This window comes from Megalopta genalis, chromosome 2 (genome assembly GCF_051020955.1).
Source record: "Megalopta genalis isolate 19385.01 chromosome 2, iyMegGena1_principal, whole genome shotgun sequence".
Taxonomy (NCBI): Eukaryota; Metazoa; Arthropoda; class Insecta; order Hymenoptera; family Halictidae; genus Megalopta; species Megalopta genalis.
In genome coordinates, this window is record NC_135014.1 from 18608584 (window position 1) to 18632416 (window position 23833).

Below are 23833 nucleotides of genomic sequence, written 5' to 3' on the forward strand. Positions count from 1 at the left end.
AGTGTGGCAGCATAATCGACATCAGTTAAAGCTTGATGCAAAAAAATATTATAGGTATGGAAGCAATACCAGCTAAGTATTCTGGATGCTATTGTAATTTGTGGTACATTGTAATAATTTTCTATCTATCGGGTAGTGATATGAGGATTGATAGTCACTGCTCTGAGTGTAATAATCTCTGAAACTTCTTATGTTGACGTGGATGTAAATATCCTCGACGAGCTCGAATTTCGAATCACCATATCATTAGAATGCCGACAACCTAGAAATCTATCGCGATACAATCGTGCAGCTTCCTCATAATTATGTCGATATTCTCCAAGGACCAACTATCTAACGGATCTTGTTGCCAACATTACCCTTTAATGTAATAGGTACATTAACTTTATGTATATAAGATAATAAATATGAATTAATCAATTGTTTCTTTATTATTATTCCTTGTTATTATAAATAGAAATAAAAAATTATTCAGCTCTTGACATTTTTAACATTACTCCTCCCTTAAGTGCCAGGAAGAATTTTTGGTTGTCACAATTGAATGGAATCGTCGTCTTCTCGCAGACTTCGACCTTGTGATTACGGAGAATGGAAATCAGACCAACCTTGCTCTGGTAACTTGCAAAACGGGCACCTGAAAGTATAATACAAAATGATTGCACTGTATTTTCACTCCGAGTAAATAACGTGTAATAAACCGTATCGCTGAACTAATTGAATTGAAAATAAAATTATATATTTAAAATATATAACATTCCTTTGTCAATACTTGTATCTTTCGAAATAAACATAAAAATTGAATTACGTTCGCCATATTCTCCAGAGACATTGTGTCGTCGGATTATGATCTTTTTCTAATACTATAACAGTTTTCAAAAACACTCTATACATATTACAACCTTGTACCATTGATTGTCACTAGACTTACCTATACAATTTCTGGGTCCGTCCCCAAAAGCTAAATAGCTCGTAGGATGCCTGGTTAAAATACCGTCATTGGTAAACCGTTCCGGATCAAATACCTCAGGTTTTGTGTAAATATCGGGATCGTGGTGGATTCCATATACTGGTATCCATATCTTTGTGCCTTTAGGAATTGTGATTTTCGTGTCCTTAAAAGTGTAGTTTGTATTAACCTGTCTCAGTAGCATTGGCACTATCGGATGTTTCCTTAACGTCTCTATGTAGAAGAATATAATTTATTAAAAATGACTGAAGCTCCGATGATATCTTTCATAAATCCAATTATAAATGAACGCGAGTGCGAAAACTAAAAGCCTAATTGCTAATTTCGTTTAAACTTAATTTAAGAATAAGTAGATAATAAAGGTTATCATTCTAAATTACTTCGTGTTCGTGTTTGTATATATAAGTGTGTGCAAAAATATCAGAATGACATGAGTTTTGGTAAGATACATGAACGGAATCTTTTAATTCAGAAGCCTGATCATATTTCCATACTTCTTAACAATGTTGATTATATACATTGTGAAGAAGGTCTGTTGATAATTCTGTTGCACCTTTGCGGAAAGGATTATATCGCGTTCTGTGATAAATTAGTATACAACTACTTTATAGTGAGAAAAATACTTGCCTCGAAACACTGCATCCAGATACTTAAATTCTTTGACTTGTTCGTATGTTAAACTTTTACCTTCTCTTGCGTTTTCTTCTAAATTTTCTCGAATTTCCTTACGTAATTTGTCCTGTACGTCTGGCTGTAATGCTAGTTCGTAAAGTGCATGCCCTATCGTTGATGATGACGTTTCAAATCCTGCTACGAAGAAGACGAATGCCTGCGAAGTCAGAAACGAGTCCGTCAACTCTGTAATGAGACACAATCAATCAATTAGTCAGTTACTTATATATGGTAGCAGACAAAAGATTGTGACCGAAATTATATCGAATGTTATAAATATGTATACTTGTCCAAATGGAATAGTTTCTTACTAACTGTTACAAATCAATATGTCGAATTAAATGCTAGCTTGCGGTGGAAATAATTCTTTTTGATGGTCATATTATTCAAGATCTCAACGTTATCGACGTTTTTCAATGACCTGTAATACCGTGATTTTCACGTAACCTTATATGTACATACAGGGTGTCCCAAAATTATTTTAATTCCCTGCAATGCTTCGGGCCGCGTTCAAAACATGAACACGTTTGCACATGTAAAACTTCCGCAATTTTTTACTACATTTCAGTGATAATTTAAACAACAATGATGTCGACTCTTATTTTGGAATGTCTGAAGAATATTTAGTCTTTTTTGGACCCGAAATAATAAGTACTATAACTGTGGCAGCCGTTTTAATTTACTCATGTGTAACAAACCCAATGTGTAAATATCATATGAAATTTTTATGCGGCGTGAAGATTAACAAAGTGAAGATTAACAAAAAGTAACCCCGTCAAAGCACGTACGATACTGCTTGCGGACAGAATGAAATGAAAGATTTGCAAACTACTGCAAGTACTGAGTAAAACAACTAACCAACGTTTTCCAACTGACGCGGATTCCTCTTCAGCTCCAGAAGCATATTGATGAAGTCGGGCCTGACCACATTATTTACTTCTCTGTAATTCATTGTGTCCATAACCACCTTCGTAAAAAAATTAGTGATCTTTGTCGGCTGCACAAAATAACCCACTCTTGCGTATATCGCCGGAAAGAAAAGCCTCGTCATATTTCTAATAGCCTGTTTCAAAGATGGAGCGAACAGTTCTCTGCCCATCCTGCGAAATTCGCTATCCTCGTCTGCGATGGCGTTCATGTCGATTCCAAAGGCACAGGTACCGATCACATCAGTTGTAAATTTCGCTGCTATTTCTCGGCATTCCACAGGCTCTCCCTTTTTTGTCACTGTGTCCAAGTATTTCTCCAAATGTTCTCCACATTCTACTACCAGCGGGAACATGTCTTTAAGTTTACCAGACGTAAACACTGGCGAAAGTCTTGCTCTTAATGGACGCCATATTTCAGGCTCCAACTGAAAGAGATGCTCTTGCAAACGATCCACCTGCGAATACGTTATTCTCGATTTAATTTATAAATATAATTTATAAATATATATTATATTATATATTATATTTTTATGTTATAGTATACATATTATATTTTTATATTATATTATATATTTTATATGAGGGATTTAGAAGTGTTTATGTATGATATCACTGTGGAAGATATTTTTATACATCACATACGTTGTAACAAATTTACTATAGCAATTTCACATTCAATCAGATTTTACATTCCGACGTACTCAATACTCTTAAAAAGGTTAAATGAAACAATTGAATTTGAAAATTAATTGTTAAAGAGGAGTTTCCTCTATTCCAGATTGATTAGCTTTCATACAATTGATTGGAATGTCATGAATACCTTAGGAAAGAGTTGTAATCCACGAGATGCGAACATGGAGAAGTCTCCAATGAGGACATCTTTGACCAGCTCGAGATCATTAACAACCAATATTGGTGATCTGCCTCCGTAGATTCCGAACACTGGCTCGTTCTTGTATTCGTCGTACATTTTCTTTATGGTATCACTCATAGACGATTGTTCCAACATAGACGATTTAAGATTTCCGAATATCAGAGAGGGCTGTGGTCCGGCAATGCCAAGTTTTTTCCAATACTTGTAGGGCGAAGTGAGATAGTAGTAAACTGCTAGCAGCAACGCCAAGGCGCCGCATAATATTTGGAAATAGTCCACCATCGTGATTCAATTATCTGAAACAAGACAAAAATTAGAATCGATTATTAACGTGTAGATTGTCACATCAGTGCTGATGAAAGTTACACCGAATTGGATAACTTATTTCAAAACATAAGAACAGAACTTATATGTTTACAGTTAAAAATTTGAAGCAAACGAATTAAAAGATCTTGTATCGTCGTATTATGGTAATGAGCTGTGGTTTATGATATTATCAACAACTTTAACGAAATGTATAATTTCCAAAGTTAAGGTATGAAATTTAATGCGAAAATTTATAATTTTATTAAGTGCAGGTGCTGTTGATTTAACGAGTGGTGGATCCAAACTACAATACAATTATCGAAACAGTTGTGCAAAAAACGAGTCGGATAGATTTTTAAATTTTGTTTTTAAAAAGTGACAGTTCGTCACGCAGTCATCGAACGAGAATAAATTTCATAAATTATTTTTGCTCATTGTAAAAGAGTAATATTTAAACGTAATATAAGATTGCTTTGGAAGACTGTAATTAAATTTGCTCACAAATATTGAAAGTACACTGCCGAACAAAATGATAGGACGTCTGATGTTTCTAAGTTGATATTGCAGAGAGAGAGAGAGAGAGAGAGAGAGAGAGAGAGAGAGTGTCTAAAATATACACATATATCTTTATATTGTACGAAAACGTTACAAATATCAAACGTCCTGTGATTTTGTCCATAAGTGTACTTTTCACACGCAATAAATGTACATTATTGCCACCACGAGAAATTTCCTAAAATTGCTGTCTACGAATAGAGTGTTAACAAAGCAATTCATGTTCTCTAAATTTACTTTCACAAATATTTATACTAACCGAAAGAAATGTTTTGATATAGAATCAGCTTTGTCACTGACCGTGAGACGTACTGCCCTGTATCCCCTTACTGACACAACGCTTGTTACAATGAAGCAGCTTCGTTAATATATCGAGAGACTTCACGGAACGATAAGAATTTGTCTTATATCATGCTCTATCATTCTGATGTAGACGCTTGAACCGGGGTGGTGGTAACATATTGTAAAGTCATCGTGAGCAGCATGAACGATTTAAGTAGTACGAAGGGAGGAATGATAATTTCTAAAAATGAGTAAGCAACGCATTGATACGGCGATCTTTGCCAGATATTTCGTAAACATGGAATTATGAAGATTAATTAGATTGATATGCCTACTATTCAATAACCAAAAGATGCGCCCTCTACCCACAAACTGGTCTCCTGTTCCGCCAAAGGAAACAACGCGAGGCGCGAGGAGAATTACGGCTTCTGTCCAGGGCGTGAATTTGAAAAGTGGTAGGAATTACGTGAGTGAACGGGTGATTCCGCTTCGTCTTCACGTCGATTAGTTTGTGCGTAGAGGCCCATCTCTTGGTTATTGAATTATACGGTGAGCAGGGGAGATATTATATTCGTACTCTAATGAATTTCGAGCAATACTTTGTCAGATAATTATACAGGGTGTTCCACAATTATTTTAACAGCCGAAAATGAGGGGTAGCTGAGGTCTTTTGAAGTAACTTTTTCCTTTGCGAAAATGCAATCTGCGGCTTTGTTTACGAGTTATAAACGGAAAACACTGACCAGTGAGAGGTGACGGCGCGAAGTTCGAGAGCCCGCAGCACGAGGCTTTGACAGATGGTAGGTATGGAAGCAATACCAGCTAAGTATTCTGGATGCTATTGTAATATATCTATCCATCGGGTAGTGATATGAGGATTGATAGTCACTGCTCTGAGTGTAATAATCTCTGAAACTTCTTATGTTGACGTGGATGTAAATATCCCCGACGAGCTCGAATTTCGAATCACCATATCATTAGAATGCCGACAACCTAGAAATCTATCGCGATACAATCGTGCAGCTTCCTCATAATTATGTCGATATTCTCCAAGGACCAACTATCTAACGGATCTTGTTGCCAACATTACCCTTTAATGTAATAGGTACATTAACTTTATGTATATAAGATAATAAATATGAATTAATCAATTGTTTCTTTATTATTATTCCTTGTTATTATAAATAGAAATAAAAAATTATTCAGCTCTTGACATTTTTAACATTACTCCTCCCTTGAGTGCCAGCAACAATGATCGGTTGTCACACTTGAATGGAATCGTCGTCTTCTCGCAGACTTCGACCTTGTGATTACGGAGAATGGAAATCAGACCAACCTTGCTCTGGTAACTTGCAAAACGGGCACCTGAAAGTATAATACAAAATGATTGCACTGTATTTTCACTCCGAGTAAATAACGTGTAATAAACCGTATCGCTGAGCTAATTGAATTGAAAATAAAATTATATATTTAAAATATATAACATTTCTTTGTCAATACTTGTATCTTTCGAAATAAACATAAAAATTGAATTACGTTCGCCATATTCTCCAGAGACATTGTGTCGTCGGATTATGATCTTTTTCTAATACTATAACAGTTTTCAAAAACACTCCATACATATTACAACCTTGTACCATTGATTGTCACTAGACTTACCTATACAATTTCTGGGTCCGTCCCCAAAAGCTAAATAGCTCATAGGATGCCTGGTTAAAATACCGTCATTGGTAAACCGTTCGGGATCAAATACCTCAGGTTTTGTGTAAATATCGGGATCGTGGTGGATTCCATATACTGGTATCCATATCTTTGTGCCTTTAGGAATTGTGATTTTCGTGTCCTTAAAAGTGTAGTTTGTATTAACTTGTCTCAGTAGCATTGGCACTATCGGATGTTTCCTTAACGTCTCTGTATAGAAGAATATAATTTATTAAAAATGACTGAAGCTCCGATGATATCTTTCATAAATCCAATTATAAATGAACGCGAGTGCGAAAACTAAAAGCCTAATTGCTAATTTCGTTTAAATTTAATTTAAGAATAAGTAGATGATAAAGGTTATCATTCTAAATTACTTCGTGTTCGTGTTTGTATATATAAGTGTGTGCAAAAATATCAAAATGACATGAGTTTTGGTAAGAAGCATGAACGGAATCTTTTAATTCAGAAGCCTGATCATATTTCCATACTTCTTAACAATGTTGATTATATACATTGAAAAGAAGGTCTGTTGATAATTCTGTTGCACCTTTGCGGAAAGGATTATATCGCGTTCTGTGATAAATTAGTATACAACTACTTTATAGTAAGAAAAATACTTGCCTCGAAACACTGCATCCAGATATTTCAATTCTTTGACTTGTTCGTATGTTAAACTTTTACCTTCTCTTGCGTTTTCTTCTAAATTTTCTCGAATTTCCTTACGTAATTTGTCCTGTACGTCTGGCTGTAATGCTAGTTCGTAAAGTGCATGTGCAATTGTTAATGATGACGTATCAAATCCTGCTATGAAGAAGACGAATGCCTGCGAAGTCAGCAACGAATCCGTCAACTCTGTAATGTGACACAATAAATGAATTAGTCAGTTAATATATATGGTAGCAGTCGAAAGATTGTGGCCAAAATTATCGAATGTTATAAATATGTATATTTATCCAAATGGAACTCAAAATACGCAGAGTTTCTTACTAACTGTTACAAATCAATATGTCGAATTAAATGCTAGATTGCGGTGGAAATAATTCTTTTTGAAGGTCATATTATTCAAGATCTCAACGTTATCGACGTATTTCAATGACCTGTAATACCTTGATTTTCACGTAACCTTATATGTACATACAGGGTATCCCAAAATTATTTTAATTCCCTGCAATGCTTCGGGCCGCGCCGAAAACATGAACACGTTTGCACATGTAAAACTTCCGGAATTTTTTACTACAAGTAAAACAACTAACCAATGTTTTCCAACTGACTCGGATTCCTTTTCAGCTCCAGAAGCATATTGATGAAGTCAGGTCTAACCACATCATTTTCTTCTCTGTAATTCATTGTGCCCATAACTACGTTCGTAAAGAAATCAGTAGCCTTTCTCGGCTGCACTAAATGGCCTAGTCGTGCGTATACCGCCGGGAAAAATAGCCTCGTCGCTTCTCTAATAGTGCCTTTCAAAGACGGAGCGAACAGTTCTCTGCCCATTCGGCGGAATTCGCTATCCTCGTCCGCGATGGCGTTCGTGTCGATTCCAAAGGCACAGGTACCGATCACATCAGTTGTAAATTTCGCTGCTATTTCTCGGCATTCCACAGGCTCTCCCTTTTTTGTCACTGTGTCCAAGTATTTCTCCAAATGTTCTCCACATTCTACTACCAGCGGGAACATGTCTTTAAGTTTACCAGACGTAAACACTGGCGAAAGTCTTGCTCTTAATGGACGCCATATTTCAGGCTCCAACTGGAAGAGATGCTCTTGCAAACGATCCACCTGCGAATACGTTATTCTCGATTTAATTTATAAATATAATTTATAAATATATATTATATTATATATTATATTTTTATGTTATAGTATACATATTATATTTTTATATTATATTATATATTTTATATGAGGGATTTAGAAGTGTTTATGTATGATATCACTGGAAGATATTTTTATACATCACATACGTTGTAACAAATTTACTATAGCAGTTTCACATTCAATCAGATTTTTCATTCCGACGTACTCAATACTCTTAAAAAGGTTAAATAAAACAATTGAATTTGAAAATTAATTGTTAAAAAGGAGTTTTCTCTTTCCCAGATTGATTAGCTTTCATACACAATTGATTGGAATGTCATGAATACCTTAGGAAAGACTTGTAATCCACGAGATGGAAACATGGAGAAGTCTCTAATGAGGACATCTTTGACCAAATCGAGATCATTAATAACCAAAATTGGTGTACTGCCTCCGTAGATTCCGAACACTCGCTCGGTCTTGTATTCGTCGTACATTTTCTTTACGGTATCACTCATGGACGTTTGTGCCAACGTAGGCGATTTAAGATTTCCGAACATCAGAGAGGGCCGTGGTCCGGCAATGCCAAGTTTTTTCCAGTACTTGTAGGGTGAAGTGAGATAGTAGTAAACTGCTAGCAGCAACGCCAGGGCGCTGCATAATATTTGGAAATAGTCCATCATCACGGTTCAATTATCTGAAACAAGACAAAAATTAGATTAAAAACTGTAATTTCTTAAAGCAAAAATGTATTAAAAAATTGTTCAAATCAATTAGCAAACGTTTATTAGATACTGTCTCACAAAAATATGGTCTCATTAAATATTAACATACCGACGAATAAAATATTTTTTTGATTAATTGTATTTTCATAGTAATGTCCTATTATTTTGTCCGATGAAAATCAATACATTTTTCTCCATGTGCATGAGATACAAACTTGAGATTACTTACATTCACCTTTAAAGATATATCTACACAATAAACTAGCAGAGTGAAGCAATAATAGTTATAAAATGTGTGTGTGTGTGTGTGTGTGTTCTTCATAAATTATTTTTGTTCATTGTAAGAGAATAATATTTAAACAACGTAAAATATAAGAATGATTTGAAATACCGTAATCATATTGATTATTCTTAAATTGTCATTCAAATTGATTTAATCAAGACAGTTTGTTGTCACTGTAATTAAATTTGCTCACAAATATTGAAAGAACACAGCCGGACAAAATGATATTTTGTTTTGATATTTTCATTTTGATATTGTAGAGTGTCTAAAATATACGCATACATGTTTATATTGTACGAAACCGTTAAAAATATCAAACGTCCTGTCATTTTGTCCATAAATGTACATTCAATATATTTGTGATAATTATTGATTTTCGAGGTTGTTGCCACCACGAGAAATTTCCTAAAATTGGTGTCTACAAATAGAGTATTAACAAAGCAATTAATGTTTTCTAAATTTATTTTCACAAATATTTATACTAACCGAAAGAGATGTTTTGATATACATAGAATCATTTGTGTCACTGACCGTAAGACGTACTACTCTGTATCCGCTTACTGACACAACACTTGTTACAATGAAACGGATTCGTTAATATATAGAGAGACTTCACGGAACGATAAGAATTTGTCTTATATCATGCACTATCATTCTGATGTAGACGCTTGAACCGGGGTGGTGGTAACATATTGTAAAGTCATCGTGAGCAGCATGAACGATTTAAGTACTACGAAGGGAGGAATGATAATTTCTAAAAATGAGTAAGCAACGCGTTGATACGGCGATCTTTGCCAGATATTTCGTAAACATGGAATTATGAAGATTAATTAAATTGATATGCCTACTATTCAATAACCAAAAGATGCGCCCTCTACCCACAAACTGGTCTCCTGTTCCGCCAAAGGAAACAACGCGAGGCGCAAGGAGAATTACGGCTTCTGTCCAGGGCGTGAATTTGAAAAGTGGTAGGAATTACGTGGAGTGAACGGGTGATTCCGCTTCGTCTTCACGTCGATTAGTTTGTGGGTAGAGGCCCATCTTTTGGTTATCGAATTAAACGGTGAGCAGGGGAGATGTTATATTCGTACTCTAATGAATTTCGAGCAATACTTCGTCGGATAATTATATATTGATTAACTTTTTAGAAACAATGAGTATGTACCTATTTTCTCAGGTTTCTAGAATGTTATTAATTTTGGAAGGTTATTTAATTGTTTTACTTGTAAAATTAATAAGAAAAAATACGAAATGTCAATCAGCGACTAAATGCACCCTGGAAAATATTTTTAAGTTAGATAACACTGTCCAATACGCATTTTCTCTTCGAATAACCACTGGATGATTCTTCTAGAGCATCACTTTCCAAACACGAATCTGAAACCGAATTACTGTAGTAGTTTCAGTTTTCGAAGATTTTTGAAAAGAACGATGGATTTTTAGTAAAATCGAAGTTTTGCATGGAAAATATAAACGTTAGAAACGCCATACTGGCCCTTTGTATATTCCGAAGAGAAGAATGTTAGAAAAAATGTTAGGTTCAGCTTTAACGAAAAGGGAGTTATTCAAACAGGATGGTTGCCCCAATGAATGCGTCTATCGGCGTATATTACGTATAGCTGCGGTACTGATAAATCAAGACCAGCGACCAGCAGACTACGCGGCGACAAAACGTAGCGCCGTGATCGCGTTGTCGACAAATATTTCCTTGACCTCAATACCACTTCGACACATTTTCTCGATAGTTTCGTTTTTAGAAATGTCTGCAGAATCAGAACCGTGATCAGTTTTTGTGTTAGATAAAGAACTATTTGTAAGTATGTGTAACGTATGTATATCGTGTGTGTTTTCTGAAGGCGTACGTCAAGCTGGCGCCAGCCGGCGGGTTTCGCTGTGTATATCGTGAGTAAAGTACCTTCGAAGAGGTACGATGGCGAACTTCCTGGAACCGTGTACATAAAATTTTGGATATATAAAGGGCCCAAATGCGACTAAGAATCGGGCTTAGTTTCAAGTCAGCTACTGACGAAGGAACTCTAGCGAGATTGAGTCTGATTCTCTTTCGAGCAGTTCAACTGAGTACGTACATCATTACAAGTTTATAAGCCCCCGCCTACACAGTGCGACGCACTGGGACCGAGATATAGAATCCGCATCACTCCTACCCTTATAGTGGCGCCCCGATGATGAGATAAACATCTACTGGCCCATGCAATTCCCCTACCAAAAACTTATCTGATCATAGTTCAGATTTATGTTGGGTCGGCGACGTTTTTAAAAATTTTAACATTCCGCGTGTCATTAAATGTTTTTATAATGTTTTAAATCATTCGGAAGAGGACGTTTTGTTCTACCGAAATCTCTATGTTTTGCTTTTTTGTTCGAGTTAATTTTTGTTAATCTTCAGATCATTAAAATGGAACGTCAAGTTAAGAAAAATTACCATTTTCGATACCTCCTTCTTTCTTTCTCCGCTCCAAACAATCGCCAAACAAGCCGTGCGAAGTCGATGCCATCGATTAATGGCACTTACCATACCTCAAAAAGCTTATCATATTTCTGAATTAATATTTGGAATTGTTAAGTTTCTCTAAAAGAAAACATGGTCTTTGTTTTCAACATTGCGCTTTAATGTGACAGGGACACTTATTTTATGTACATAAGATAATAGATATGAATTAATCAATTGTTTTGGACAACATGTTTACAAACATAAAGAAAGAATTATTCTGCTTTTGACATTTTTAACATTACTCCTCCCTTAAGTGTCAGCAAAAACGCTCGGGCGTCAGACTTGTACGGAATCGTCGTCTTCTCGCAGACTTCGACCTTGTTATTACGGAGAATGGAAATAAGACCAACTTTGCTCTGGTAAATTGCAAAACGAGCTCCTGAAAGTATATCACAAAATTATTGCACTGTGTTTTCACTCGGAGTAAATAAAGTGTAATAAACCGAATCGCCTAACTAATTTAATTGAATAAAATATTTTAAAGTATACAACGTTTTTTTTCAACACTTGCATCTTTCGAAATAAACTTAAAAACTGAATTACATTCACCACATTCTTGGGACATTGTGTCATCGGATTATGATCTCTTTCGAATACTATAACAGTTTTCAAGAAGGTTTGACAATACTGAATCAAACAGAACATATCGCAAAGGACATTTGTGTACACCCATAGCATAACTCTGTACCACTGATTGTCACTATAGTCTTACCTATACAATTTCTGGGTCCGTCACCAAAAGCCAAGAAGCTCATAGGATGCCTGGTTGAAATACCATTATTAGTAAACCGCTCAGGATCGAATACCTCAGGTTCTGTGTAAATATCAGGATCCCTATGGATTCCATATACTGGTATCCATATCTTTGTGCCTTTAGGAATTGTGATTTTCGTGCCCTTAAAAGTGTAGTTTGTATTAACCTCTCTCACTATTAATGGCAATATCGGATATTTCCTTAGCGTCTCTGTATAAAAAAATATAATTTATTAAAAATGACTGGAGCTCCGATGATATCTTTCATAAATCCAGTTATAAATGAACACGAGTGCGAAAACTAAACTCCTAATTGCTAATTAGGTTGAAATTTAATTTAAGAATAAATAGGTGGTAAATATGGCGTTTACGGCTATGTAATAATGGATTATATTAATTATTATGGATTATATTAATTGGATTATACATAATATATGTATAATGGATTATATCGTGTTCTGTGAAAAATTATTATACAACTACTTTATAGTGAGGAAAATACTTGCCTTGAAACACTGCATCCAGATACTTCAATTCTTTGACTTGTTCGTATGTTAAACTTTTACCTTCTCTCGCGTTCTCGTCTAAGGTTTCTCGAATTTCCTTACGTAATTTGTCCTGCATGTCTGGGTGCAATGCTAATTCGTAAAGTGCATGTGCTATCGTTGACGATGATGTTTCAAATCCTGCTAAGAAGAAGACGAATGCCTGCGAAGTCAGCAACGAGTCCGTCAACTCTGTAATGTGACACAATCAATGAATTAGTCAGTTATTATATATGGTAGCAGGCAAAAGATGGTGACCAAAATTATCGAATGTTATAAATATGTATACTTGCCCAAATGAAACTCAATATACAGAGTTTCATATTAATCGTGTTACAAATTAATATGTCGAACGACAAATCTATTTCGTTAATGATACGCAAAAATGCTAGAGTGTGGTGGAAATAATTCCTTTTTAAGGTCACATTATTCGAGATCTCAAGGTTATCGACTTATATATTATATATCGTTTCAATTGCTTGCAATGAGAGATTCCTGAGCCCATTTGAAATAACTTTGTCTTTATCGCAAATACTATCGGCAGCTTTATCTACGTTTTATCATACGTTGAATTCTGTTCGGATACGAAATTATGTAAGGAAAAGATCGTTTGCGGACATTGACGAGGTTAGTTGTTGTTAATCCACTATACACTGTACATAAAATTTAAAATGGCTACCAGGATTAAACTGCTTATTATTTCGGATCCTAAAAATGATTAAATATTGTTCAAATATATTAAAATAAGAGTGAACAGCGTTTTTCTTAATCGCTGTCACGTAGTAAAAAAATTCTGAAAATATACGCTCTGTGATTTGTTTATTACTTTCAACGCGGCCCGAAGTCTGAGTGTAGTCTCCTCCTTCCGTCGCTCCTCGCTATCGAAGCCGTCCCCGCTCGCTCGACCATCTTGCAGCTGCCCAGCTCACCTCTCGTTGGTCACTGTTTTTCGTTGCAGATTACATTCTCGCCAAGAAAAAAGTTACTTCAAATGACCTCAGGAACCCCACATTTTCCGCATGTGCAAAATTTTGAGACACCATATATATCTACATATTAAACACATAGTACAACAACAATTGTTACTGCATTTGCACCAAAGTACAGTAAATTGTCTCTAATTGACATTCAGATTGTACACAAAAATGGACAATTTGAGAAGAGGAGATACGATTATTCGAGCCACACGACTCATTTTTATACTTTTCAATTGTCAACAATTCTAAAAACGAGGTGCAAGGCTCAAATAATCGTATCTCCTCCTCCCAAATTGTCCATTTTTGTGTGCAATCTGAGCGTCAATTAGGGAGAATTTACTGTATTGGGTATAGTTGACAGTATTTGAAGCACAGTAGATAAGGGTTAGTAACTCATTATGTCAGCATGATTATGGCACAGCAGCTAACTCATGCACTTATTTTTTATTTCGATTAATACCTCAAATTCGTTATAATAGTTTTATATGAAAACAAAAATGTTCAGTAACTGGAGAAACGTTAAAATACAATCGAAATTCTTAGAGAAATACGAAAGAAATGAAAGAAAATGCTTTATTCAATGAAACTTGCGAGAGGTTAGTTAAAGTGCACAATAACTAGCACATCGATTTAGACAACTAGTAGATAATACAACAACTTAGATATAAAACAACTCACCAATGTTTTCCAACTGACTCGGATTCCTCTTCAGCTCTAGAAGCATATTAATGAAGTCGGGTCTGACCACATTATTTTTTTCTCTGTAACTCATTGTGTCCATAACCACCTTCGTAAAGAAATCAGTGACCTTTGTCGGCTGCACTAAATGACCTAGTCGTACGTATATCGCCGGGAAGAATAGCTTCGTCGTATCTCTGATAACATGTTTCAAAGACGGAGCGAACATTTCTCTGCCCATTTGACGAAATTCGCTATCCTCGTCCACGATGGCGTTCATGTCGATTCCAAAGGCACAGGTACCGATCACATCAGTTGTAAATTTCGCTGCTATTTCTCGGCAATCCACAGGCCCTCCCTTTTCTGTCACGGTGTCCAAGTATTTCTCCAAGTGTTCTCCACATTGTAGCATCATAGGAAACATTTCTTTAAGTTTACCAGACGTAAACACTGGCGAGAGTCTTGCTCTCAGTGGACGCCATATTTCAGGCTCCAAATGGAAGAGATGCTCTTGCAAACGATCCACCTGCGAATACGTTATTCTCGATTTAATTTTCAATCCTATAAATAATTTTTAAAACAGTAGTAATTGTTGTATATAATAAACAGAAAAAACTGTTTATGATCTTCGATTATTCGAGCCTTGCATTTTCGAAATTGTTAACAAATTACATATTTGCGGCTTTCTTATAGGCTCAGATAAAAAAATTAAAAAGGGGAGTTTTTTTATTTTGTTTTGTCACTGCAAGTAATAACAAAGTTGGAACACAAAAAACAAACCAGGTTTAATCATTGTCTAGTACATTAGTTCCTCTATCATCTAAAAAAAATTGAAATCGTTTAGTTCAGTCTTAAAAAAATTATTGCGTTTTAAAAGGGGAACGAATATTAATGGGAGTCACTGTATATTTCCTGCATGACATGAATGTTACTAGTGTGAGGTGTTTAGCACCGTTCACATGCGAATCTATACATATACGAAAAGAATATTATATCGGTTATATAGCCGAATTTTTATTTCGCCGCCGGTATGATCTTGACAACCGTATAAAAGTACTATTCCAAATAATGGCAAAAATATTTCCTAATACATAATATTTTCTATTATAATTTCACCATCATAATAATAAATATAAATTACAACGACTTCTGCACATTTAACAGAAACCTAATCTGAAGTGTTCGTAAACACTGACATTAACATCGCTCGTCTTTAGTTTTCGAGATGTTTGCAAAAGCTTTAATTAAATTCAGATTACAAGTACCATCATTTGTATATTATTACGTTGTCCGATAAAAACGTATATCACTGGAACATATTTATATATCTTATACGCAGCAACAAATTTACTATAGCAGTTTCACATTCAATCAAATGTTTCATTCTGACGTACCAGTATTCTTAAAAAGGTTAAATAAAAAGAATAAATTCGAAAATTATTTGTCAAAAAAAGTTTCCTGTTTTTCAGATTGATCAGCTTTCATATAATTGATCGTAACGTCGCTCGATGGAATTTACTCATAAATACCTTACGATACAAGGGTAATCCACGAGCTGCGAACAACGAGAAGTCCGCGATGAGGACGTCTTTGACCAAATCGAGATCATTAACAACCAATATTGGTGATCTGCCTCCGTAGATTCCGAACACTGGTTCGTTTTTGTATTTGTCGTACATTTTCTTTATGGTATCGCTCATGGACGTTTGTGCCAACGCTTGCGATCTAAGATTTCCGAATAACAGCGATGGCCGTGGTCCGGCAATGCCAAGCTTTTTCCAATGGTTGTAGGGTGAAGTGAAATAATAATAAAGTGCTAGCAGCAACACCACGACGCCACATAATATTTGGAAATAGTCCACCATCGTGGTTCAATTATCTGAAACAAGATAAAAGTTCGAATCGATTATTAACGTGTTGATTACCATATCAGTGCTGCTCGTCAGTGTGCTCATCTTGCATACACTTTGCATATCTTGGCATATAGTCTGCATATTTATTACATAATTTTGACTAAATGTACTAATTTGTCCGCCCTGGACAAATTAAAAACTTCAAAATTTTTAACAATTTAATATGTATGAAAAATTAAAAATATTTTTGAACAAGTCTACGAATAACCACATGATTGCTTAATAAAAGTATATCGAATAGAAAATTGTATAGCTTAAAGTTCATTTCTGCATTACTTGGGATCCTTTTTGTCTGTCCTTTTGTATAACCCTATTTCTACTGGTTACATTTTTCCCTGTTTTTATTAATAACATTTTTTGATTAAATCTAACAAAAACAACCACACATTACCCGTATTCAAAATTCAAGTACTGAGACAAGAAAGCATTGTATGTAGCAACCTACTGAATCCATAAAATCGCGAACTATCCTAAACCCTTAAGGTCGAAGCCCACTAGCACGACGCGCAGAGCTGAGCAGCGACGAGTAGCAAATACCGTTGGTTTCGCTGCGCTCCGCGTAAGTTAGACTCATACGAAACCATAGTTACATTTCTTTTCCCTACTCTGCACGTCGCATTAGTAGGCTTCGGCCTATAGTCTGGCGATCTTACAGGTAGTTCAGCGTTATTGCGTCGCGTCAGCTCCTATTGCTTTCTGATATCACGTATCAATTCGCGTGCCAGTTTTTCTCTTACGTTGTTCGTCCAAGGATGGATATTCCTATTTCATTGTTAATATCAAGTTGATCTCGGTCAGTTGCGCTGTTTTATTTTTTTTTTCATATCTTATACTAATATTTAGGATATGATTATTGATTGTGGCACAAATCTTGGCTTCGACGGATAGGACTGCCAAAACCACGAGACGTGACAATCCACTTGGAAAAGTAAACCTTGATAACAGATTTAAAGATCTTTGTCATGAGTCATGATCCAAAGATCATTGGAACATGGGCCCAAAATTGTAGATATTGACCTTAACATTTTTTTAAATTTAGTATTGGGCTATTTCTTCTTCTCTCTTTCTTTTTCCCTATCTCTCCCACTCCTTCATTCCCATCTCTTCTTCTCTCCTACTCTGCCTCACTCCCTCTCTCCATATTCCTTATCTTGTTCATCACTATATTTTTCATTGTTTTTCTTGGTCTCTTTTTCGCAATTTTTTCTTAAAAGTTTGTTTTGCGAACCTTTTTATTCACTTCCTTTGTTCACGTTTCCCTCTATTCTGCTCTGAAGGTTTCTCTATAAATGTCACTGCGGATAACCGACCTTTTTTCTTTCTAACTCTATTTAAATTGTTTTCGAAGTGAAGATGTACAAAGAAGCTTTTTGTAGCAAGAATACTTCCGAATTGATTCATCAATATTGTGTAGAAGTGTCTCAAGTTTCATTAAGTGTCTATAAATCACGTATGTAATATTACCCTCGACCTTGCCTGCTAATGTTACGATTGTCCCTGATTATACTTTCGTGCTGAACAATTTTATATTAACGAGACACATAATGATATTAGATAACGACAGTACTACCTTCGAAAGGATTAAGTTACGGATTGAAAAAGAAAACAAAAAATAAACAGAACATTTATATTTCTCTGTTGCTATGAAGGATAAAGGTGTTAAGTTGAGTTCTCACTAGAGCAACTCTTTGTTGATGTAGCAGTTCGCATAATTTCATTTACATAGACGTGTTTACATAGACGTGATTACATAGAATTCTCTCATACGTTTTTGAATTTTTCTAAACACTTTTTTTTTTCTGAAAACAGATAACGCCCTATGCTGTCCCCTTTCCTTATAGAAAGAATGAATAAATAACCATTTCGAAAGCATCTCCACTCATTTTTCACCAAGCCTCAAATGGCAATTCTTTGCAAAACATCAATTTCTCAATTTTAATATGTCTGGATGTGTTTTATCGTCAGCTATACGAGGCAATAAAAAATATGCATTTATATACAAATTAACATCGATGGCCTTGAAAACTCCGAAAACAATGACCTTGAAAAACACTGTGTGTATCGTATTCGTCTCTTGATACCAGACAAATTTCATATAAGAAAATTTGTTGTAACATTACTATTTGAAGAGATATTTAAGTGGATCACCCTGTATATTTATTGGTTTATTCGAACCGACTTTCAAGGAAGATTAAAATGCAACACTTTTATATTGGACCGCTTATTTCGAAAATTATGTAAATTCACTTATAAATCACACGAAAATCATATGTACTGAGTATTAAGATAAGAAAAGTATCGATAAGTTGTAGGTAGGAGATATTTGTATTCTTTATTTTAAACATTGGCATTATTGAAAGTCATAGACATCATAGTCGCATTTACAATTTATCTATATTTTTAATAAACTGGAAGTAAAACATGAATTTGCCAAAATGAATTTACACTACTTTCAAAATAAATGGTTCTCCGATATCAATATAAAACTGTATGTATATCAATTTATCCTAAGCAACCTTTTCTCTAAAGATGGGCAAATATAATTTTATATATGCATACACATATATAGTAAGAAAACTATTTTTATAAAATCACTACATGTTCATTATGTACTTATATGTATACGTATCCGTAGATCTAAAAATTAACAAGGACCTGACAAAAAATACCTGATTGAAATAATCCCAGTTTCAGACTCCTGCGATCCTTCACCTGTGTGCACAATTTCGAATATGAACCATCGTATACACCAAATTCCTAGTCAACTATTGTAATTAATAAGTTACTTTACGCGGAGAGAACCCGTACACCGACTGCTACGCACAACACGTAGATAACAACTGACATCTTACTCTTCGTTTCATCATCCAATTTTTTTTGCGTAGGTTGTACCTTGCGAGCAAATATACAAGGTGATCCAAATAAAATGGTACAATTTCCAGCACGAAACTGTAGCAGCTCTCGACTTCATTTTTTCTTTTCAATTAGATGAAGTAACACACTTCTTAACCAAATAAGAATATCCTATTAACTTTTTTTGCTCAAATAACTTTTGTCAAACTTAATATGATTAAACGTTCTAAACAATGTTCGCTTGTTTCTACGCATTTGAAGGGATTTCTGATGTAGAAATTTGAAAAAAATCGACTTTTTTAATTGCATTTTCTTATACTATATACTTTTGAAAACGTGTTTACAAAAGAATTTTGATAATTATTTACAACATGGTCCAAGTTTCTAATTTTCGTGAAGTTTAAAGCTACACCAACCAAGTTCTAAAAATTGCGTATTGCTTCATAAATTATTTTCTATGGAAGAGTGTTATGTCAAGGTTATTTTTAATAATATATATATCTTTCTATGGAAGAGTGTTTATAATTTTAGTAACTGTAAAACAAAAACTGTAAAACCTATCATTTTGGCCGCCTCGGTGTTAAGTATGTTGTATATCTCGATATTCTCAACAAAGAGAATATTTTTTCTTTATAAAAAATGTCTGGAGTAAACTTTCGAAAGAGACCTGTCATTGATTAAAAATATTAGCTTCGGGCATCTAGTAGTTAGTTAGTAGTTAGTTTAGTAGTTTTCAAGATATTAATGAGAATCCTAAGAGCTACTACTGCAATTAATAATGCGTATACCTACGCGTCTATGGCGGCGCACAGTGATTCAAAGCAGGAAAAAAGTTCCTGTGTTCTAATATTGAGGAAGCAAATTTCTTTATTGCAGATCTATAATAGGATAGACGACTTGCCAAAATCAATGAATATTTTGTCTAAATACCCTTTACTTATTCGAAAAATGTGATATGTAAGTTACTAATTGCATCACCTTTCAAGCCGGTTTGAGACTAACTGTAAAATTTTGAATGAAATAATTAATAACTAACATATAACAATAAACAAATAAATAATAAATATAATATAATAATAAATTTAAATTATTTATTATTTTTATTCATATTTATATATCACGAAATAATTCAATAAAACAATAATTACCTAAAATTAAAGACGTAGCGATGAAATACGAAGCCAACAGCAATGTTTATGTTCATCAATTATCACACGTGGAGTATGGTACCGGTCGATAACCTTCGGCGGTATCAAATGTGAGAATCGTTACAATAGATCGCTCGCTTTGCTCGCTCGAAAAATAAACTAACCCAGACCTAACCTAGACCAATTGCACTTACTGGCAAAATTAAAAAATTACACCCTATATATTGAAACCGTGAGATAACATGCGATGTCTCGCGATAGAGATAACACGGGACTAGTAATATCTGGATAGGCGTCATTCAATGTGCAGCAAAGCTGTATACACTGCTTTTAATGTACAGCATTGACACGCACACAATGGCATAGGCTCCTCGCCATGATCTTCACGTAATCACGTGCATTCCTATACATGTGTCCCAGAGCGGCGGACGGAAACGTTGAAGAAAACGTCACAACACGTACGGAAACGTCGAAGGACCTTGAACGCTTCTGCATCAGTGAAATATCGGTGCGAGTCAAAAATAAATCTGACACAGCACCACATGTCCCGATACTCAGTGTTAAAATTTTTTCGTGAATATCTTGGAAACTACGAATTTTCCGAAGCTAATCTTTTATATTTGTTAGTCTTTTATATCCATCACTGATAAGATAAATGTCCTAGTACATTTCCGCCAATGTTGAGCTTTATATTAATGAGAACAATCAATGTTTGCGAACACTTAATAATGTTTCTGAGAAGATCTGCCTGCTTCTTAAGCATATAATTAATTTGTATATTTACATTTTTACATCAAGCATGATATTTGTTAACTCGTTAAAGGATATAAAATTGTGATACACTTCCAGACAAAAAGAGAGCACACGCGTGCTATATTTAATTTCTCCCAATATAATTGTGATCTATTGCGAGTTGATGACGCACGGCTAAGATAGGGGTCGTCGCAAGATCGAATTTAGGTTGCTCGAACGTTGCTCGAATTTATGGATATCTACTGGCGGGGATGTCCATACGTGCCCCGGTTCTACATGGTTCGCCATCGTACACCTTTGAAGGTACTTGACTCACGATATGCAGAGCGAACTCGCCGGCCGGCGCCAGCCCGGCGTACTCTCAGGAATGAGTAAGAAAAACACGTCGGAAAATTCTCTTTACGTTGCAGGATCAATAATTTTTCCAATTGACACGGTATTCCTTCTAACGAATCAAAAACAATAGCCTGTTCCTAAAATTTTACCTTAATTTATCTAAAATTGATACTGATAAACAGAAACGCTATAGCGCTTCTTAATACTCAAACGGTTAATAATAAATAATAATGTTGACACGTGAATGGAATATAAAATAAATTTCAAATAAAAGATAATTAAATTGAAATTCAAATGAATAAAAAATAATCATTTCTTTCAATAAAAGATAACTACATATAATTTAAAAAAATAATAATTTTTCATGTAATTTAAAATTAAATAATTTAAGTCATTATCAAAATTGACAACAGTAGGGCTCCAACTTCTTTATCAAAATGTAACTTGTTTTTTGCTTTTGGTCCTCAACGACAAAACTAAAAAGAAATTTCATTACATCGAGTTCATTTCACTTCATTCGTGTTATTTCTCGAGATCTTGCAAGCGGGATTTCTTCTGCATAGTCGGTAGTCTCTGTTCCCTGCTTCTTGAGCCTCGCGATGACGAAGTTATTACCTACATTTTATGAGATAACACCCAGGGTCGCAGATCGACACTCTTGAACCTTGCATTTGTTGACTTACATACCTACAATTATTGTTGTTTTTCCCATTCGCATGTCGGCGCACGTTGGCCCAAGAAAGATATTGTTTCTCAAACATGTAAAATTTACACAACATATGAAATTCCTCGACAATATGAAAAATAAATATTTCTCACGACGTTTCCCGAGTCTTGAGACTCGAATCAAGCTAAAAAATAATATTATTTAGTCACTTTACAACTCTCATCTTTTAACTTTATTATCTGAGCCTATAACGAAAATTTAAGCAGTACATTCTGTAGATCTCGGTATGTTGTATGCATGCTGAAAATTTCATCAAAATACATTAACGCAAAGTCAAGTTAGAAGCATTAAAAGATTTAAAAAACTGCAGTTTTCTCACACTTATCGTCGAAAGTGTCAAAAATCGAGACAAAACTGCGATTTTTGGGATTTTTAATTATTGACAACTCATACCAAGATCAACCGATTTCGATGAAATTTTCAACATGCATATAAGTTACCGAGGTCTATAAAACACACTTTTTAAATTTTCGTTATAGGCTCAGATAAAAAAGTTAACAAACGAGTTTTCATTCTTTTTTTTATCTCATTCCAAACAATAGGAAAATAAAAAAAAACATTCTAGAGATAATTTAGTAGACTAGCCCTTTATCATCTAAAACAAATTCAAGTCGTTTAGTCCAGTTCTAAGAAAGTTATTGCGTCTCAAAATTTCTTCGAATATTAACGGGAGTCAGTTTATGTACTGTTGCGCCGAACTTTTCCCGAGCCTGTTTTACGCGAAACAAGAATCGTCCGATTTTGGGTCTTGTGGATTTTGTGCGTCGTCGTCGATACCACTCGAAATTATTCCTACCTCAACGAGAGATTCGCAATGCCTTAGAAGGCCGACGTTTTGCCTGAATAGATCGGGATGTCCAAGATTCGATGGGAAGATGCACACGAGAGATTCCAAGTTGGTCGGTTCGTAGACGGTCATTCGATCTCCCTGCACGTCTCTTACCTCTTCGGCGATTTTCTACTAGTCGAAATCGATCTGGGCACGATGCTCGGCCCTGTTAGGATACAATATTATTCCCTAGATCGATCCCCGATGTTCCAATTGATGTTACAACCTGCGGGATGGTAACGAATCGCTCCCAGGCGTAAGTGTACTCATGTACTCGTGTCGGTTTTCACAATTGCGACTCGCTCTCTACATTCGCGTTAGCCGAGAATAATTAACCGAATCACCGAAATTAAGGAAGTAAAACTCGAGGAAACTCACCAAAATCGTTGTCCCCTGGACTCGCGATTATTTGTCGACCTCTGACCGGTATTCTTCTTCCCTAGATAAAGAAGCTATGGGAGCTGCTCTTGGTCTCCTGGACTCAGCACACCCTTGTCAAGTGTGCTACTCAGTGCTACTGTTCGCGACTACGCTATGCCGTGACCTACGTAACAATGTCTTCGATTTTCCGAGGCTCGATTACTAGAAAGCAAAGCGTCTCCCACTCCCATTACGCTCGGTTCGGCACGACACGCTAACCCCGCGCGCACCCTGCGTTAACTAGGGGTGGTTCATTTGATGTGGTCCCCAGGCCCCTATCGATCTCGATCCGGTG

At 35.3% G+C, this 23833-nt stretch overlaps 3 protein-coding genes across 9 annotated transcripts; all 3 read right to left on the bottom strand.

Annotated features, from left to right (window-relative positions):
* Positions 1-406: 406 nt before the first annotated feature.
* On the bottom strand, positions 407-9661 carry LOC143258798 (putative cytochrome P450 6a14). 3 transcript variants are annotated; one of them, XM_076518681.1, is made up of 6 exons: positions 9581-9661; positions 3389-3738; positions 2498-3023; positions 1595-1825; positions 929-1180; positions 407-634 (listed from the first exon to the last, which is right to left on the bottom strand). In XM_076518681.1, the coding sequence occupies exons 2-6, from the start codon at positions 3722-3724 to the stop codon at positions 468-470; spliced, it is 1512 nt and encodes a 503-aa protein (XP_076374796.1). In that variant the 5' UTR covers positions 3725-3738; positions 9581-9661; the 3' UTR covers positions 407-467. The 3 variants fall into 3 exon arrangements, with proteins under 3 accessions (XP_076374796.1, XP_076374797.1, XP_076374795.1); XM_076518682.1 differs by lacking the exon at positions 9581-9661 and adding an exon at positions 4604-4792; XM_076518680.1 differs by lacking the exon at positions 9581-9661 and adding an exon at positions 4563-4786.
* LOC117220660 (putative cytochrome P450 6a14) lies at positions 5723-11677 on the bottom strand. 3 transcript variants are annotated; one of them, XM_033470870.2, is made up of 6 exons: positions 11538-11677; positions 8434-8783; positions 7543-8068; positions 6911-7141; positions 6245-6496; positions 5723-5950 (listed from the first exon to the last, which is right to left on the bottom strand). In XM_033470870.2, exons 2-6 carry the CDS (start codon positions 8767-8769, stop codon positions 5784-5786), a joined length of 1512 nt encoding a protein of 503 aa, XP_033326761.2. In that variant the 5' UTR covers positions 8770-8783; positions 11538-11677; the 3' UTR covers positions 5723-5783. The 3 variants fall into 3 exon arrangements, with proteins under 3 accessions (XP_033326761.2, XP_033326759.2, XP_033326760.2); XM_033470868.2 differs by lacking the exon at positions 11538-11677 and adding an exon at positions 9581-9694; XM_033470869.2 differs by lacking the exon at positions 11538-11677 and adding an exon at positions 9626-9690.
* A 25-nt stretch (positions 11678-11702) lies between these two features.
* Positions 11703-19320, bottom strand: LOC143258797 (putative cytochrome P450 6a14). 3 transcript variants are annotated; one of them, XM_076518676.1, is made up of 6 exons: positions 19142-19320; positions 16089-16438; positions 14560-15085; positions 12866-13096; positions 12319-12570; positions 11703-11985 (listed from the first exon to the last, which is right to left on the bottom strand). In XM_076518676.1, the coding sequence occupies exons 2-6, from the start codon at positions 16422-16424 to the stop codon at positions 11819-11821; spliced, it is 1512 nt and encodes a 503-aa protein (XP_076374791.1). In that variant the 5' UTR covers positions 16425-16438; positions 19142-19320; the 3' UTR covers positions 11703-11818. The 3 variants fall into 3 exon arrangements, with proteins under 3 accessions (XP_076374791.1, XP_076374792.1, XP_076374793.1); XM_076518677.1 differs by lacking the exon at positions 19142-19320 and adding an exon at positions 17126-17452; XM_076518678.1 differs by lacking the exon at positions 19142-19320 and adding an exon at positions 16864-16998.
* Between the last annotated feature and the right edge of the window lie 4513 nt (positions 19321-23833).

Coding starts and splice junctions, on each gene's coding strand:
- LOC117220660 (XM_033470870.2), bottom strand. CDS start 8,769: ATGATGGACTATTTCCAAATATTATGCAGCGCCCTGGCGTTGCTGCTA. Junction 7,142..7,542: donor GAGTCAGTTGGAAAACATTG/GTTAGTTGTTTT, acceptor GTCACATTACAG/AGTTGACGGATTCGTTGCTG. Junction 6,497..6,910: donor TCTGGATGCAGTGTTTCGAG/GCAAGTATTTTT, acceptor TCTTCTATACAG/AGACGTTAAGGAAACATCCG.
- LOC143258798 (XM_076518681.1), bottom strand. CDS start 3,724: ATGGTGGACTATTTCCAAATATTATGCGGCGCCTTGGCGTTGCTGCTA. Junction 1,181..1,594: donor TCTGGATGCAGTGTTTCGAG/GCAAGTATTTTT, acceptor TCTTCTACATAG/AGACGTTAAGGAAACATCCG. Junction 635..928: donor CGGACCCAGAAATTGTATAG/GTAAGTCTAGTG, acceptor TTATACTTTCAG/GTGCCCGTTTTGCAAGTTAC.
- LOC143258797 (XM_076518676.1), bottom strand. CDS start 16,424: ATGGTGGACTATTTCCAAATATTATGTGGCGTCGTGGTGTTGCTGCTA. Junction 13,097..14,559: donor GAGTCAGTTGGAAAACATTG/GTGAGTTGTTTT, acceptor GTCACATTACAG/AGTTGACGGACTCGTTGCTG. Junction 11,986..12,318: donor CGGACCCAGAAATTGTATAG/GTAAGACTATAG, acceptor ATATACTTTCAG/GAGCTCGTTTTGCAATTTAC.